Raw genomic sequence first — 13,811 nt, 5'->3', positions numbered from 1 at the left:
CAGAGAGTTTGCTCACTCTTGAGTGCCAAGTGTGTTCAGTTCAGACATCTGCTTATCAGCTTACCTAAATCATCTCATTCATTCCAGAGGCAAATGCTTCAAGATGAAGAAGTGTTAACGGATGAGTAAGTTAAGGACTGGCCCAGGGTGACCAGGTAGTGAGTAATGGAGTAGGAATTCATACCCGGGTCTCTCTGACCATTTTGTTCATGCTCATTTTTTCCATTCTGCCTGGTGCCTCCACCACACACAGAAAAAATCAGTGTGTGGCCCTTCTGCTGTCCCTGTAGCTAGCTAGGAGTGGTTCTAACCTGTGATAAAGCTTGCATCCTATTAGTGATATCAGTGTAAGCTTAAAAAAAAAAAAAAAGGAAAAGAAAAGAAAAAAAAAAAAATCCAAGCTCTCTGTCTGGATTACTGCATCACAATCAATAGTGATTAGGCCTATTTTTGTCTGATAGGGGCTAAGGGATGCAGTCTTTGGCAGGCAGGAAAATTGAGGTTTTATTTTAATTTTGTAACAACTGACTGTGTCTAATTTGTTTTATTTCTTGGGCTCTATTCCATAGTGCAGTACTGAGTGTTTCATCCTGCCAGTTTTAGCCCTTTGGGAAAGTTTAACATATCTTATATGATACTTTGGAACGACTGAAAACTTAAGGATGAGGGTGGTGATGAGAACCTTCATAGTTCTGTAAAAAACAAATACTGCATTCATTTTTCTTTTTTACACCATAGAGTAGGTGTGAAGCTAGTGCTAAGAATACCTGGGTTTTTGAGCTGCAGACCTGGGTTCAAATCCTAGCCCTACCACTTAGTAGGTGGCTTATGTTAGATAAATTACTTTACCTCCATGCACCTCATATGTAAAATGGGATATGACCACCCACTACATAAGACGGTGTTGAGTGAGATAACACAGCACATAGACCTACAATAAATGCCAGTTTTCTTATTGGGCCTTCTGTCTAGAAGAGAGGGCTACAACCTAACCAGGGGCTCTACTGTAACATATACATGGGACTGTCTGGTTCACAAAACATTTTCACAGAATTTGGTTCTCAGAATACTTCAGAATATCAAAGCAAGTGGGACATTAATTATCATTAATCCCATTCTACAGAGGAAGGAGTTGACATGATCAAGACTGCCTTTCCCAAGCCATATCACAATTTTTTACTTAAAAGAAGTAATAATGGAAGGTAAGAAGCATCATCATAAACCTTTAAGAACATGACACTGCGGGGAGGCGCTGAGTCCTGAGTTAGCAGATTTGATCTCTTCCTAGGTGCTGTGTACTGTGCTACTTTATTGTTAAGAAGACTAAAATAATTATTATGAGCTTATGAAAGTAAGTTTTTATATACCAATATCTATTCAAACCAAGGTTGTTTGGATACTTAGAGTTAAGGAGTGATTATATTTAGTTAGGTGTTCCTTTATACTCAGGCGTTTATATTTCTTAAATCGTGCTCTATATTATTATTAATACATCTTGCTTGTTGTTGCATGCTCTGCATATACTGTACTAACTGAAGTTGGCTCATGTATTCTGTCTTCATGGTTTGTTTCTCCTGATAAGAGGAAATTTTTCCCTAAGACTGAGGAGGGAGAATTGTTATAAATCATAAATTTAGGTCAGTGTAGGTTCAAACAAGTATTGACTCCAGAAACGTAGGCTCTTCTAGGTGTTACAGGCACTCATAAACCTATTGCATTATGAAAGCATATGAGGGGCGCCTGGGTGGCACAGCGGTTAAGCGTCTGCCTTTGGCTCAGGGCGTGATCCCGGCGTTATGGGATCGAGCCACATCAGGCTCTTCTGCTATGAGCCTGCTTCTTCCTCTCCCACTCCCCCTGCTTGTGTTCCCTCTCTCGCTGGCTGTCTCTATCTCTGTCGAATAAATAAATAAAATCTTTAAAAAAAAAAAAAAGAAAGAAAGCATATGAAATGAAGGATCTTCATCTCCTCTACCACCATTGAAGGTGCCTTTTACACTGTTCATAATCTCCACAGAGAGTAATAGTGTGGCAACCATGATTAAGGGCTTGGATTCTGGATTAAGACTGCTTGGGTTCAAATCCTGGCTTACCACAAATTCTTTTCCAAATGATTTTCACCCCTTCCCATACAAAACATAGCAGTTGAGTATGCCTTTACTGCCAATAGCTTTTGGGTTGTCTGTCCACCACCCCTTGCAAATCTGTCACTCTTGAGGCTACTAAAGACTTTGCACTTGAGGAAATAAAAGAGCATGTCCTATTTAATAACTAAAAACAATTTATCAGCCTGCTTTTCTCCAGTGGGTACCACCAGTGGCTGTAATAATGGTAATGACACAATTGGTCTTTAGGCAGCGTTATGGAAATGGATTCCTTCATTTCATCAAAACTACAGTTTGATATTTTAGGCTGTATTATTCTGATTGGCTTTCATCAGTGTTTCTTAAACCTGACTTTACACTAGAATCACCTGAGAACCTTTTAACAAATCCCCTTTTCCAAACCTTACACTACATCAATTAAATCAGAATTTATAGGGGAAGGAGTGGGGAGTGTGGTGACTGGGCATCAGATGATTCTAATACCCAACCAGAGTTGAGAATCACTGGCTTAGAACAATGGCTTTAAACTTAGATATGCAACAGCATCACCTGAAGACTTGGTTTTTTTGTTTGTTTGTTTGTTTTTTAAAGATTTTATTTATTTGACAGAGAGAGAGAGACAGCCAGCGAGAGAGGGAACACAAGCAAGGGGAGTGGGAGAGGAAGAAGCAGGCTCCCAGCAGAGCAGGGAGCCTGATGCGGGGCTTGATCACAGGACCCTGGGATCAGGCCCTGAGCAGAAGGCAGACGCTTAACGACTTAGCCACCCAGGCACCCCACCTGAAGACTTGTTTAAACAGAGATTGCTGGGCCCCAACCCCAGAGTTTCTGATTCAGTAGATGTGGGGTAGGGACAGTAATTTGCATTTCTAAATTTCCAGTGATGCCAAAACTTTGGTCCTGGGACCACACTTTGAAAATCACTGTCTTAGACTTACGAAAAGCTATCTTGGAGCAGGAAGAAGCTTTCAGATTCCCTGTTATCACTTGAGCTGCATAGTGGTGAAGTGGATCTTGGAACAAAACCAGGGTGAGTTAGGAAGAAAGAGCAAAAGAGAAGTCAGGGAGGGAACGAGCAGAATCAGAGTGTTGTAGAATTAGAAAGTGTTAGAGGGGCGCCTGGGTGGCACAGCGGTTAAGCGTCTGCCTTTGGCTCAGGGCGTGATCCCGGCATTATGGGATCGAGCCCCACATCGGGCTCCTCTGCTATGAGCCTGCTTCTTCCTCTCCCACTCCCCCTGCTTGTGTTCCCTCTCTCGCTGGCTGTCTATCTCTGTCAAATAAATAAATAAAATCTTTAAAAAAAAAAAGTGTTAGAATTTTGAAGTTTTGTGTTACTCTTCAGGATACACTAGAAGTTAGTTTTTACTCTGTTGTAGCAATAACAAGGGCACAAAGAATGGACTAGCTAGGATTAGAAATAAAGCAAAGGGAAAACAACAAGAGTGGACCTTGTCTCTGACTACTTACTATAGTGGGTCCATTTTAGAACTTGGTTTTATAAGACTGTTTCTTCCCCACTTCATATTGGATAATTCTTTTGCAAATCAAGAATTTGAGGCTGGTTTTTTTTTCATTATGAAAACATTTGTTAATGTTGGAGAACTGGTTTCTTTGGTTCTGAAGGAAGTGTCATTCACACAGAAAAATTGAAGAAGTGACGCTTTCAAATGTAACAGTAACCCAGGAAGTTAGGCATACTGGGTCCTTAAAGGTCTCATGTTGATTTAATGTCTTTTACATTTTAAGTTGTGATTTTTGAATTTGTATAAGTCAACAAACGAACCTTATAAGACCTTTTCGTTGGAAGCAATTCCAGTGATGACCAAGGAATAAAATATTTTAAACAATTTTGTGACTTTTGAGTACTTTATTTTTATTTTTCTCCAAGTACTTTCTGTTACATGGTTGGCAGGTATGTAGAAGAGGGAAGTCATGCTCACACTTAGGACAACTGTTGCCTTGTGCAAATTTAAATATTAAGTCTTCATGAGTAAATTCAGTTTTCTATAAGAAAACACTTTTGCTAAAACATATGGTGGGAGAGAGCATAGAATTTGGATTTAAAGAATGTACTTTGAGCTCTCACTTCTCTTACTAATTATGGGACTTTGCATAGAGTACTTAACCTTCCAAAGCCACTTCCTTTTCCTTAACTTTAATACACAGATGATGAGTATTATAATATCTACCTTGATGATTATTTTGAGAGCTAAATGAGAAGCGTATAAAAACATTTCATAAATTGCAAAATTTCTAAACATGGGTTGCCATGTTAGTACTGTCCTTAAATAATTTGTTTCTTTTGTTGTTAAATTGTACCATTGTCTAGCAAATCCTGTTTAAAAAAATTTTTTTAAGATTTTATGTATGTATGTATGTATGTATGTATGTATTTATTTATTTATTTATTTATTTATTTATGAGAGAGAGAGAGAGAACACAAGCTGCAGGGAGAGGGAGAAGCAGACTCTCCCTGATCAGGGAGACTGACGCGGGGCTCGATCCCAGGACCCTGAGATCATGACCTGAGCCAAAGGCAGCTGCTTAACCAACTGAGCCACCCACGTGCCCCTAAAAAAAATTTTTTTTTAAAGATTTTATTTTTATTTATGTGACAGAGAGACAGCCAGTGAGAGAGGGAACACATCAGGGGGAGTGGGAGAGGAAGAAGCAGGCTCCCAGCGGAGGAGCCCGATGTGAGACTCGATCCGGAACGCCGGGATCACTCCCTGAGCCGAAGGCAGACGCTTAACGACTGCGCTACCCAGGCGCCCCCGCCCCTAAAAATTTTTAAAAAGAAATTATTCTGGGATCAGGCTCCCTGCTAAGCGGGGAGTCTGCTTCTCCCTCTACCTCTCCACCCTGCTTGTGCTTTCTTTCTCTCTCAAATAAGTAAATCTTTTTTTAAAATAGGATATGTGGAAAAAATCATAAAATCACATGTTTTCAGGATTGAAAGCAAGTTCCTTTAGTAATTGCCACTCCATTTAACAGATGAGGAAACTAATGCTATCTTAAGAAGATAACTTGACCAAGATCTAAACTTAGTTGATGTGAGGGCAGATGTTTTAACATGGCTCCACAGACTCCTGGTGTAGTGCTCATTCTAGGATCTCCTTTCTTACCACCTTCCACCCCTGTACTCCAGTCACACTAATTTTCTTCTCCTTTCTCAAGTATTCCAACTTATTCATTGCTTGGGGCCTTCAATGGGCCATTACCCCTCACCTGTCATAACTGGCTCCTTGCTGTCCAGACTTATACCAGCACCTTCCTCACAGCCTGGCTCTCTCCATTACATTATCCTAGTTTAAGTTCTGCATAGCAATGGAGTTGGCTGATGGGGTTTTTTGTGCTTTATTTTTTATTGTTTACATCTCCATTTGGAATGTCCTCTAAGAGCCAGCATGCTGTATTCCCAGCATAGAACAGTGCCCAGCACATGGAAGACCCCCAACACACATGGCATTAAAATAGAATGGACTGGACAGGGGAACAATGGGTAGGTTTCGTGGGTGGTTTATATTGTCAAATGAGACTCCATATAGAGAGGATTGAAATTGTAGTCTAGATTGGCACTGTTCCATAGTCCTAGAACACAAGCCACAATTTTAAATTTTCTGGTAGATTTTTCCAAAAGTAAAACGAAGTTGGGGAAATTAATTTTAATAATACACTTTATTTAACCCAATATATCCAAAACATTTTCATTTCAACATATAGTCAATATAAATTTTTTTAAGATTTTATTTATTTATTGACAGAGAGAGAGGCAGCAAGAGAGGGAACACAAGCAGGGGGAGTGGGAGAGGGAGAAGCAGGCTTCCCGCTGAGCAGGGAGCCCGATGCAGGGCTCAGCTCGATCCCAGGACTCTGGGATCATGACTTGAGCCAAAGGCAGATGCTTAATCACTGAGCCACCCAGGTGCCCCAGTATAAAAAATTATTAATGAGGCATTTGCTTTCTTTTTTTTTTTATACCAGGTCTTTGAAATCCTGTGTATATTTTGCACTTACAGCACATCTCAATTTGGACACTGTGTTTTGTCAGAGTACTTGATTTGCATTTATATTTCATAAAATTTACACTTGAAAAATTAGATTCACATACTTAAAATTTTTCTAATAACTGAATTATTTGTCAGTTTTTACATTTAAATTAGTTAAAATTAAATTTTAAAATTCAGTCGCTCAGTTAAACTAGCAACATTTCAAGTGCTCAATGCCACAGATGCTAGTGGCTGCAGAGGTCTTTATTCGTTGTACCAGACTACTAGTTTTGAAGTTGTGTAGCCTTTCCTGCCCTGCATCAGCGCTATGGTACAGAGCCTGGTATTTGGCCAACTGAGGCAGAACATCAGGGCCTTGTGCCAGGATAAAGGACTGTCTCTAGACTATCAGTTTCTTGACCATCATGTTAAGAAGTAGGACTCGCTGAATCCTTTTAAGACTTTGAAAGCAAAGTTGTTTTATTCTGATTTGTTCTAGAAGGGCAAAATTAGGGGATTTTCTCAGTGTCCACAGAGAATGTGTAGTCCAGGGCTGAACACAGCACAGTGCAGATATGTGCACCACTCTCAAAGCACAAAGAGAATCACATAGAGCAGAGGGTGTGACTCCAGAGCAGCCCTACCCAGGTGGCTGCCATTAAGTGAACTGCATATTGTACCTATACCCCATGGAGGCATCGAAAGTTTATCTATACAGGAAGGCTTTTTTCCCTCGTTCTCTGCAAGGCCCTGAAATAAGGAATATCACTCCTTAGAATAGTGTTTTGAGATTCCCCACCCCTTCTGTGTGCCATCACATTCTGACTTCTGCTTCAATCCTAGTCTGGCAACACTTCATCTCCCTTAGTTACAAGGAAGTTTAATGATGCAGGGGAGAGAGATGTTCTTTCTCACAGTCTTCCTATATTTGTCTAGGAAGCCTGGATATTGTGCTATGAACCAATTCCAGCAGGAACCCCAAAGGAAACTACTTCATGGTGTGTGGATCTCTTGGGAGAAGAACAAGGGTCAGTGTTATACACTGAAACATCGGATGTAACAGGCTTTGGTCATGGCTCTAAGTTAATTACCAAGTGACAGCATTTCTCTGCTAAGAACATGAGCAGAGTAACTCTAATTGAGATATCCATGGTGCAGATTCCAAGACAGCCAGGGTGCCTGATGAGTAGGCAAAAGCTGAAGTTTTTCATGGGGAAAACAATCTCAAATCCTCAAATCACACTTTGCTGGTAGAGATCTTCCCAAATGAACAAGCTATCATGAAAGGAATCCTTAGGATATTTTCCTACTTTAATTTCTTATGTAACCCCTTGGTGGCACTAGACCATCTGGTACCCTTCTGTTTTCATTTTCTTTCATGTCATTTTTATAAAGAACCCACTATATGCCAGGAATTGTGCTAGGCACAGGAAATGAAAGGATATGAACTCTTCCCTCCAAGAACTCCCAGGCTAGTAGAGAGAGAGGCTTCATGCAGAAACTAGAGTACAAATGTGATTAATGTGATCCTTTATCAGACAGTGTCTGCTACATGTATGGCTCTGTGGAAAACTCTGGCGATACAGAGATATGAGGCATAATCTCTACTCTCCAGAAGCTTATAGTATAATCAAGACAGTACAGAAGATGTAAAGAAGATAGTGTGTTGTAAGATGTAGTAAGAAGCCATAGGTCAAGCCATGTTCTTAAATCCAGCTTAACTAGTAACAAAGATGACTTTTGATCCAACTTCTGACTCCTCTATATATGTTTTAATTGGTTCCAGACATGGAGAGAAGCAATGATTAGTCTCAATAACCAGCACTATAATCACAGGGATGATGAAAACAAGCCTTTTATATTTCATAAAGTGTTTTCCTATTCCAAGTGGCTTTCATCATCCTGACATCCCTATTGATAGGTATCATTTTTGTCGTCATGTTGCCATTAAGGAAATGGAAGCCCAAAGAAGCCAAGTGTTGTGCTCAAGATCCTACAAGGAACTTGGACCTAATTCTACTTACTCCAAGTTCATATCTTTTCCAGAATGCCACAGCCTCCCATATTTTACCTCAGTCACAGTCCTTGCCATGGGAAAACTGTGAGACCCACTGAGGGTGGTGGTTGCACCTGAGTGTGTGTTTCTTCTTGGAGTTTTTCAACTTCAGTCCATGAACTCCAGCCTTTCCCTCCAGGATGCCTCATTTTGTTTTAGCAGCTTTGGTGGCTGGGTTTTTTGTTTTTGTTTTTGTTTTGTCCACCAACACCAATTTCTGGGTCTGCTTAAAGAAATAAACAGTAACAGGATAAAAGTATTGGCTCCCAAGTCAGATATTGGCTGGGTAATATTGGGGTAAAGAAATGTTGCAATCCATTGAGGCAATGGGCCATTCCTTTTATAAGCTGATGAATCTGTAGTTCATTTAGCCTCATTATTTCTTAGTTAGCATGCTCTGGTTGTGCCATCCTTATGGCTTTATTTTTAGAAGTCTTAGATTATTATAGCAACTGTGAAAAAGGATGGGAAAAGAAATCTGGCTCCCAGTATACATCCTGCTTGTTTCTTGAATTAAATTTGCCATCATCTACCCCTCAGAGGATGTTGCAACTACCCCTGCTACTGATTGAAAGCTGCTGCCATCACATGGTTTCTGATGGGGCTGTCAGATGATAGAGATGTTTCAGGGTGCTGCCAGTCCTCCTCCTCATCCAGTTGTTTATTCTGGGTACCAGCTGGATGTGGGAGAGTAGATAGAGGTGGAAAAGATAAGATAGGAAGGATGGATAACTGTGACATCTTCTTCACAGTGCCAAATGAAGCATTAACAATTTGTTGAGTCTGATGTTCTAGTCATGGCACTTATGCCTTATCCAAGGTGATGTGACAAGGGGAAGAAGCAGTAATGGGACAGCCCCATTGTTCATCGAAGAGTGACCAGGAACTCAGTAAGTAAATAGAGATGGCATACTATTGGGCTGCATCAGAGCAGCAAAAAGGTAGGGGATGGTAGCCCTTAAACTGTTTTCCTTGTGCTATGGTTAATTATAGAAAAGCTTTGAGGGAGTTGTAGAGAAAAAACTGGAGTAGGGAATACTCTGAGCATGAAGGATGTGAAATGAAGTTTTTACTGTCACTTCCTGGGTCCTTACCACAGCCGTTCCTCCCCCATATGCCCTGCTACTGTCTCTGAGGGCCTCATCTGTTGTCTCCTCCCCTGTCCCCACTTTAGACTTTTGCCTTTGTTTTCTATCTGGCACTCCAGTTTCCTTGGACATTAGAACCCTGCCATAAATCCATTTTAGGATTGCCTACTAAGCTCCTATCAGCATTTTCCCCTAGGGAACTGAATTCTATTTTCCATAAATCTTCAGCACTGAGGGCCTTGCCTCAACAGACTGATCACCCAGAGCTGTGACAAGGAAGCTGACTTGGCCTTAAGTTTTGGGTATTGGTTAAACCCCACAACTGAGCTCTCATCAGCTGTCCAGACTAAGGCAGATACTACACATCCTATTGGATTTCCCAAGTTATCAACAGCAACATTGTCTGTAACTGATTATTTGCTCTAGCTCCTCTTCCAGCCCAGTGTTCTTCTTTCACATCATCACAGATTCATTGCTGAGGGACTGTCATGCCTTACTGCCAAACTCATCCAACATAGCTCATTTTCCTTCAGTATTTATGGTATTTCCAGAGAAAAAAAGTGCAAGATACGGTCATGTGACTGGTAAAGAAATCTCTTTTGCTCTTTGTTTCCTCAGAAGGATATGATCCAGTGGGGGTCCAACATGGAAGAGATAAAAATATTTTGAATAAGCTTAGGGTCCCAGAGCAACAAAGAATTAGGAATACAGATAAAGGAATACAAGCAATTAAAAAAGGGATCATAGTTGAGTCTAGAATTATTATGAAGAAATGAAATGAGATCAGGGTCTTAAAAGGTCATGGAAAGAGATGAGAAAGAGGAGGAAAGTGGGAAAGAGAAAATTAGAGCTGAGAAGATAAAGGATTTTTTTAAGTGACCCCTAATTCTGTAATTAAAGATAATAATGATGTGGACGGTTTTGTTTTATTTCCTATGCAATATAATTTCCATAATAGAATATATAAGTCCCACAAGCCCAGCATATGGTAGTCTGAAAATTCCAGTGGTTTGGCATTTGATGATTTGATATATCTTGTAAAATCCTGTTGTTCAACCACTGAGACCATGTGCTAACTGCAAAAGGGGACATTTTGGATGAATTTTGACAGGAGGTTTGGGGCAGTGAGTGTATCAGAAACCAAAGGTGTTGTAAGAAATGGAGGAGGAAGAAGACGAAAAGCCTAAATTGAATCAAATGGACACTAGGCCACAGGTTGAATAACAAAGTTTGTTAAATTTGCTAATCTGAAAGTCAAACACTATGGTATAATGGATCTGTCCATTAATACTGAATTATTTATATATTTTTTTAAAAAAAGCAGGGTTAAGAGTGCAGCCAGACCCAGAGTTCATCAGAGACCCCTCCAATAATGACATCAACTGTTGGGTCTTAGTTGTTGCCATGGTTACTTAAATGCCACTAGGGTAAGCCTCATCATTTTTATCTCATAACTGACAACATTTCAGAGGTCTGTTCGTTTTAAACCATCATTTTAAATTAAGTTTTGTAGTGAATAAATTTTCTTCACATTAAGAAATAGATTTGAAATTCTTTGAATAATATGGCAATTTAAGTGACTGTCGTGTATAGTAGAAAACATTTTAATAAGGAAATTTTAGTTTATGAAAAATATAGTAGTTACATGAATTTTTTTCCAGCTTTATTGAGATATAATTGACACGTGCCATTGTGTGAGTCTAAGGTGTACAATGTGTTGATTTCACACATTTATATATTCCAAAATGATTACCACCATAGCATTAGCTAACACCGACATCACATCACATAATTAACATTTATTTTTTGTTGAGACTATTTAATATCTACTTACTCTTAGCAACTTTCAAATATGTAATACAGTATTATTAGCTATAATCACCGTGCTGTATATCAGATCCCCAGAACTTATTCATCTTATAACTGGAAGTTTGTAGTCTTTGGCCAACATTTCCTCATTTCCTGCACCCCGCCCTATGCCCCTGGTGGCCATGATTCTAATCTGTTTCTATGAGCACAGCTTTTTTAGGTTCTACATGTAAGTGAGATCATACAGTATTTACCATTCTTTGACTTATTTCACTTCGCAAAATACCATGTTATTGCAAAGAGCAGGATGTCCTTTCTTGTGGTTTAAGAAATATATATATATATGACATCTTCTTTATCAGTTTATCCATTGACAGGTTGTTTCCATAATGTGGCTATTGTGAATAATGCTGCAGTGAACATGTGAGTGCAGATACCCCTTTGAGATCCTATTTTCATTTTCTTTGGATATATATCCAGAAGTGGGGTTGCTGGATCATATGATAATACAATTTTTAATTTTTCAAGGAACTTCCATACTGGGGCGCCTGGGTAGAGCAGGTGTTAAGCATCTGCCTTCGGCTCAGGGCGTGATCCCGGCGTTATGGGATCGAGCCCCACATCAGGCTCTTCCACTATGAGCCTGCTTCTTCCTCTCCCACTCCCCCTGCTTGTGTTCCCTCTCTCGCTGGCTGTCTCTCTGTCACATAAATAAATAAAATCTTTAAAAAAAAAAAAAAAGGAACCTCCATACTGTTTTCATTGTGGTTATATCAATTTACATTCTTAACATCAGTGCACAAGGGTTCCCTTTCTTCTGCATCCTTGCCAACACTTGTTATCTCTTTTGTCTTTTGGTAGTAGCCAATCCAACAGGCGTGAGATCTTATTTCAGTATGATTTCGATTTGTATTTCCCTAATGATTAGTGATGCTGAGCATCTTTTCACGTACCTATTGGCTATCTGTATGTCATCTTTGGAAAAATGTCTATTCAGCTCTTCTGCCATTTTTTTAACTTTTAGTTTTATTGAGATATAATTGACATATAGCTCTGTATAAGTTGAAGGTGTACAATATAAAGACTTTCATATACTGCAAAATAATTACCATAATAAATTTATTTAACCTCCATCATCTCTTACAGATACAAAAGAAAAGAAGTTTTTTTTCTTGTGATGAGAACTTTTAGGGGTTATTGTCTTAGTAACTTCCAAATATATTATATAGAAGGGATAATTATAGTCATCATGTGCATTATGTCCCCCCCTACTTATTTATCTTATAGCTGGAAGTTTGTACCTTGCACCACATATATCCAATTGTCCCACCTCCACCTTTGGTAACCATAAATCTGATCTCTTTTGCTGTGAGCTTAGTTGTTGGTTTTTTTTTTTTTTTTAGATTCCACATATAAGTGAGATCATACAGTATTTTTTTCTGTATCACTTATTTCATTTAGCATAATGCCCTCAAGTCTCATCCATGTTGCTGCAAATGGCAAGATTTCTTTCTTTTTTATGGCTGAATAGTATACCATTACTCTCTCTCCCTCCCTCCCTCCCTCCCTCACTCCCTCTACGTTTTCTTTATCCATTTATCTGTCAGTGGACACTTAGGTTGTTTCCATGTCTTGGCTATTATAAATAATGCTGCCAAGAACATGAAGATGCAGATCTCTCTTTGACATAGTAATTTTGTTTCCTTTGGCATATACCCAGGAGTGGGATTGCTGAATCATATGGTAGCTCTATTTTAAACTTTTTGAGGAACCTCCATACTGTTGTCCAAAGTGGCCTTACTAATTTGCAATCCACCCAGCAGTGCACCAAGATTCCCTTTCTCTACATCCTTGACAACACTTGTTATCTCATCTTTCTATGGCCGGCCATTCTAACAGGCATGTGGTAATATCTCATTATGGTTTCACAGTTTTCGAAGGATAGTACTCTTGAGGACCTTTTCATTTACCTATTGGCCATTTGTATATTTTCTTTAGAAAAATGTCTATTCAATTCCTTTTTCATTTTTAGTTGGATTTTTTCTTCTTTTTTTGCTTTTGAGTGGTTGGAGTTATTTATATATCTTGGATATTAACCCCTTATCAGATACATGGTTTGCAAATATTTTTTCCTATTGTATAGGTGGCCTTTTCATTTTGTTGATGGCTTCCTTTGCTGTGTAGAAGCTTTTAAACTTGATGTAGTCCCACTTCTTTATTTTTGCTTTTGTTGCCTTTACTTCTGGTGTCAAATCCAAAAAAAAAAAAAAAATTGCTAAGACAGACGTCTTTTTCTATTCTTTTGAGTGAGGCTTGGATGGCTATGTATTTCCCCCTTAGGACTGCCTTTGCAGTATCCCATAGGTTTTGGACCGTTGTGTTTTCATTCTCGTTGGTCTCCATAAATTGTTTAAATTGTTTTTTGATTTCCTGGTTTATCGAGTCATTCTTGAGCAGGATGGTTCTTAGCCTCCAAGTGTTTGAGTTTCTTCCAGGTTTTTCCTTGTGGTTGAGTTCCAATTTCAGAGCGTTGTGGTCTGAGAATATGCAGGGGATAATTTCAATCTTTTGGTATTGGCTGAGACCTGTTTTGTGTCCCAGAGCATGATCTATTCTTGAGAATGTTCCATGGGCATTTGAATAGAATGAGTATTCTTTGGTTCTGGGGTGTAGTGTTCTATATATATCTATGAGGTCCAACTCGTCGAGTATGGCATTCAAAGCCTTTGATTCTTTGCTTAGTTTTTGCCAGGGTGTTCTG

General features: G+C 39.2%; 1 protein-coding gene across 7 annotated transcripts in view; it reads left to right on the top strand.

Annotated features, from left to right (window-relative positions):
• The window catches only part of TMEM108 (transmembrane protein 108), a 387,469-nt gene that overhangs the window by 220,091 nt on the left and 153,567 nt on the right, over positions 1-13,811 (top strand). The window contains exon 4 of one of the 7 annotated variants that reach the window (XM_034661996.1): positions 1,124-1,202. The exons of the other annotated variants lie outside the window; for them this stretch is intronic. Coding sequence (XP_034517887.1) covers positions 1,196-1,202 — 7 coding nt within the window. The 5' untranslated portion in view covers positions 1,124-1,195. The remainder of the gene's footprint in view (positions 1-1,123; positions 1,203-13,811) is intronic. 7 annotated transcript variants of the gene reach the window in all.

This window comes from Ailuropoda melanoleuca, chromosome 6 (genome assembly GCF_002007445.2).
Source record: "Ailuropoda melanoleuca isolate Jingjing chromosome 6, ASM200744v2, whole genome shotgun sequence".
NCBI lineage: Eukaryota > Metazoa > Chordata > Mammalia > Carnivora > Ursidae > Ailuropoda > Ailuropoda melanoleuca.
Note: the sequence above shows the minus strand (reverse complement) of the source record. Positions and strands in the feature narration are given on the sequence as shown.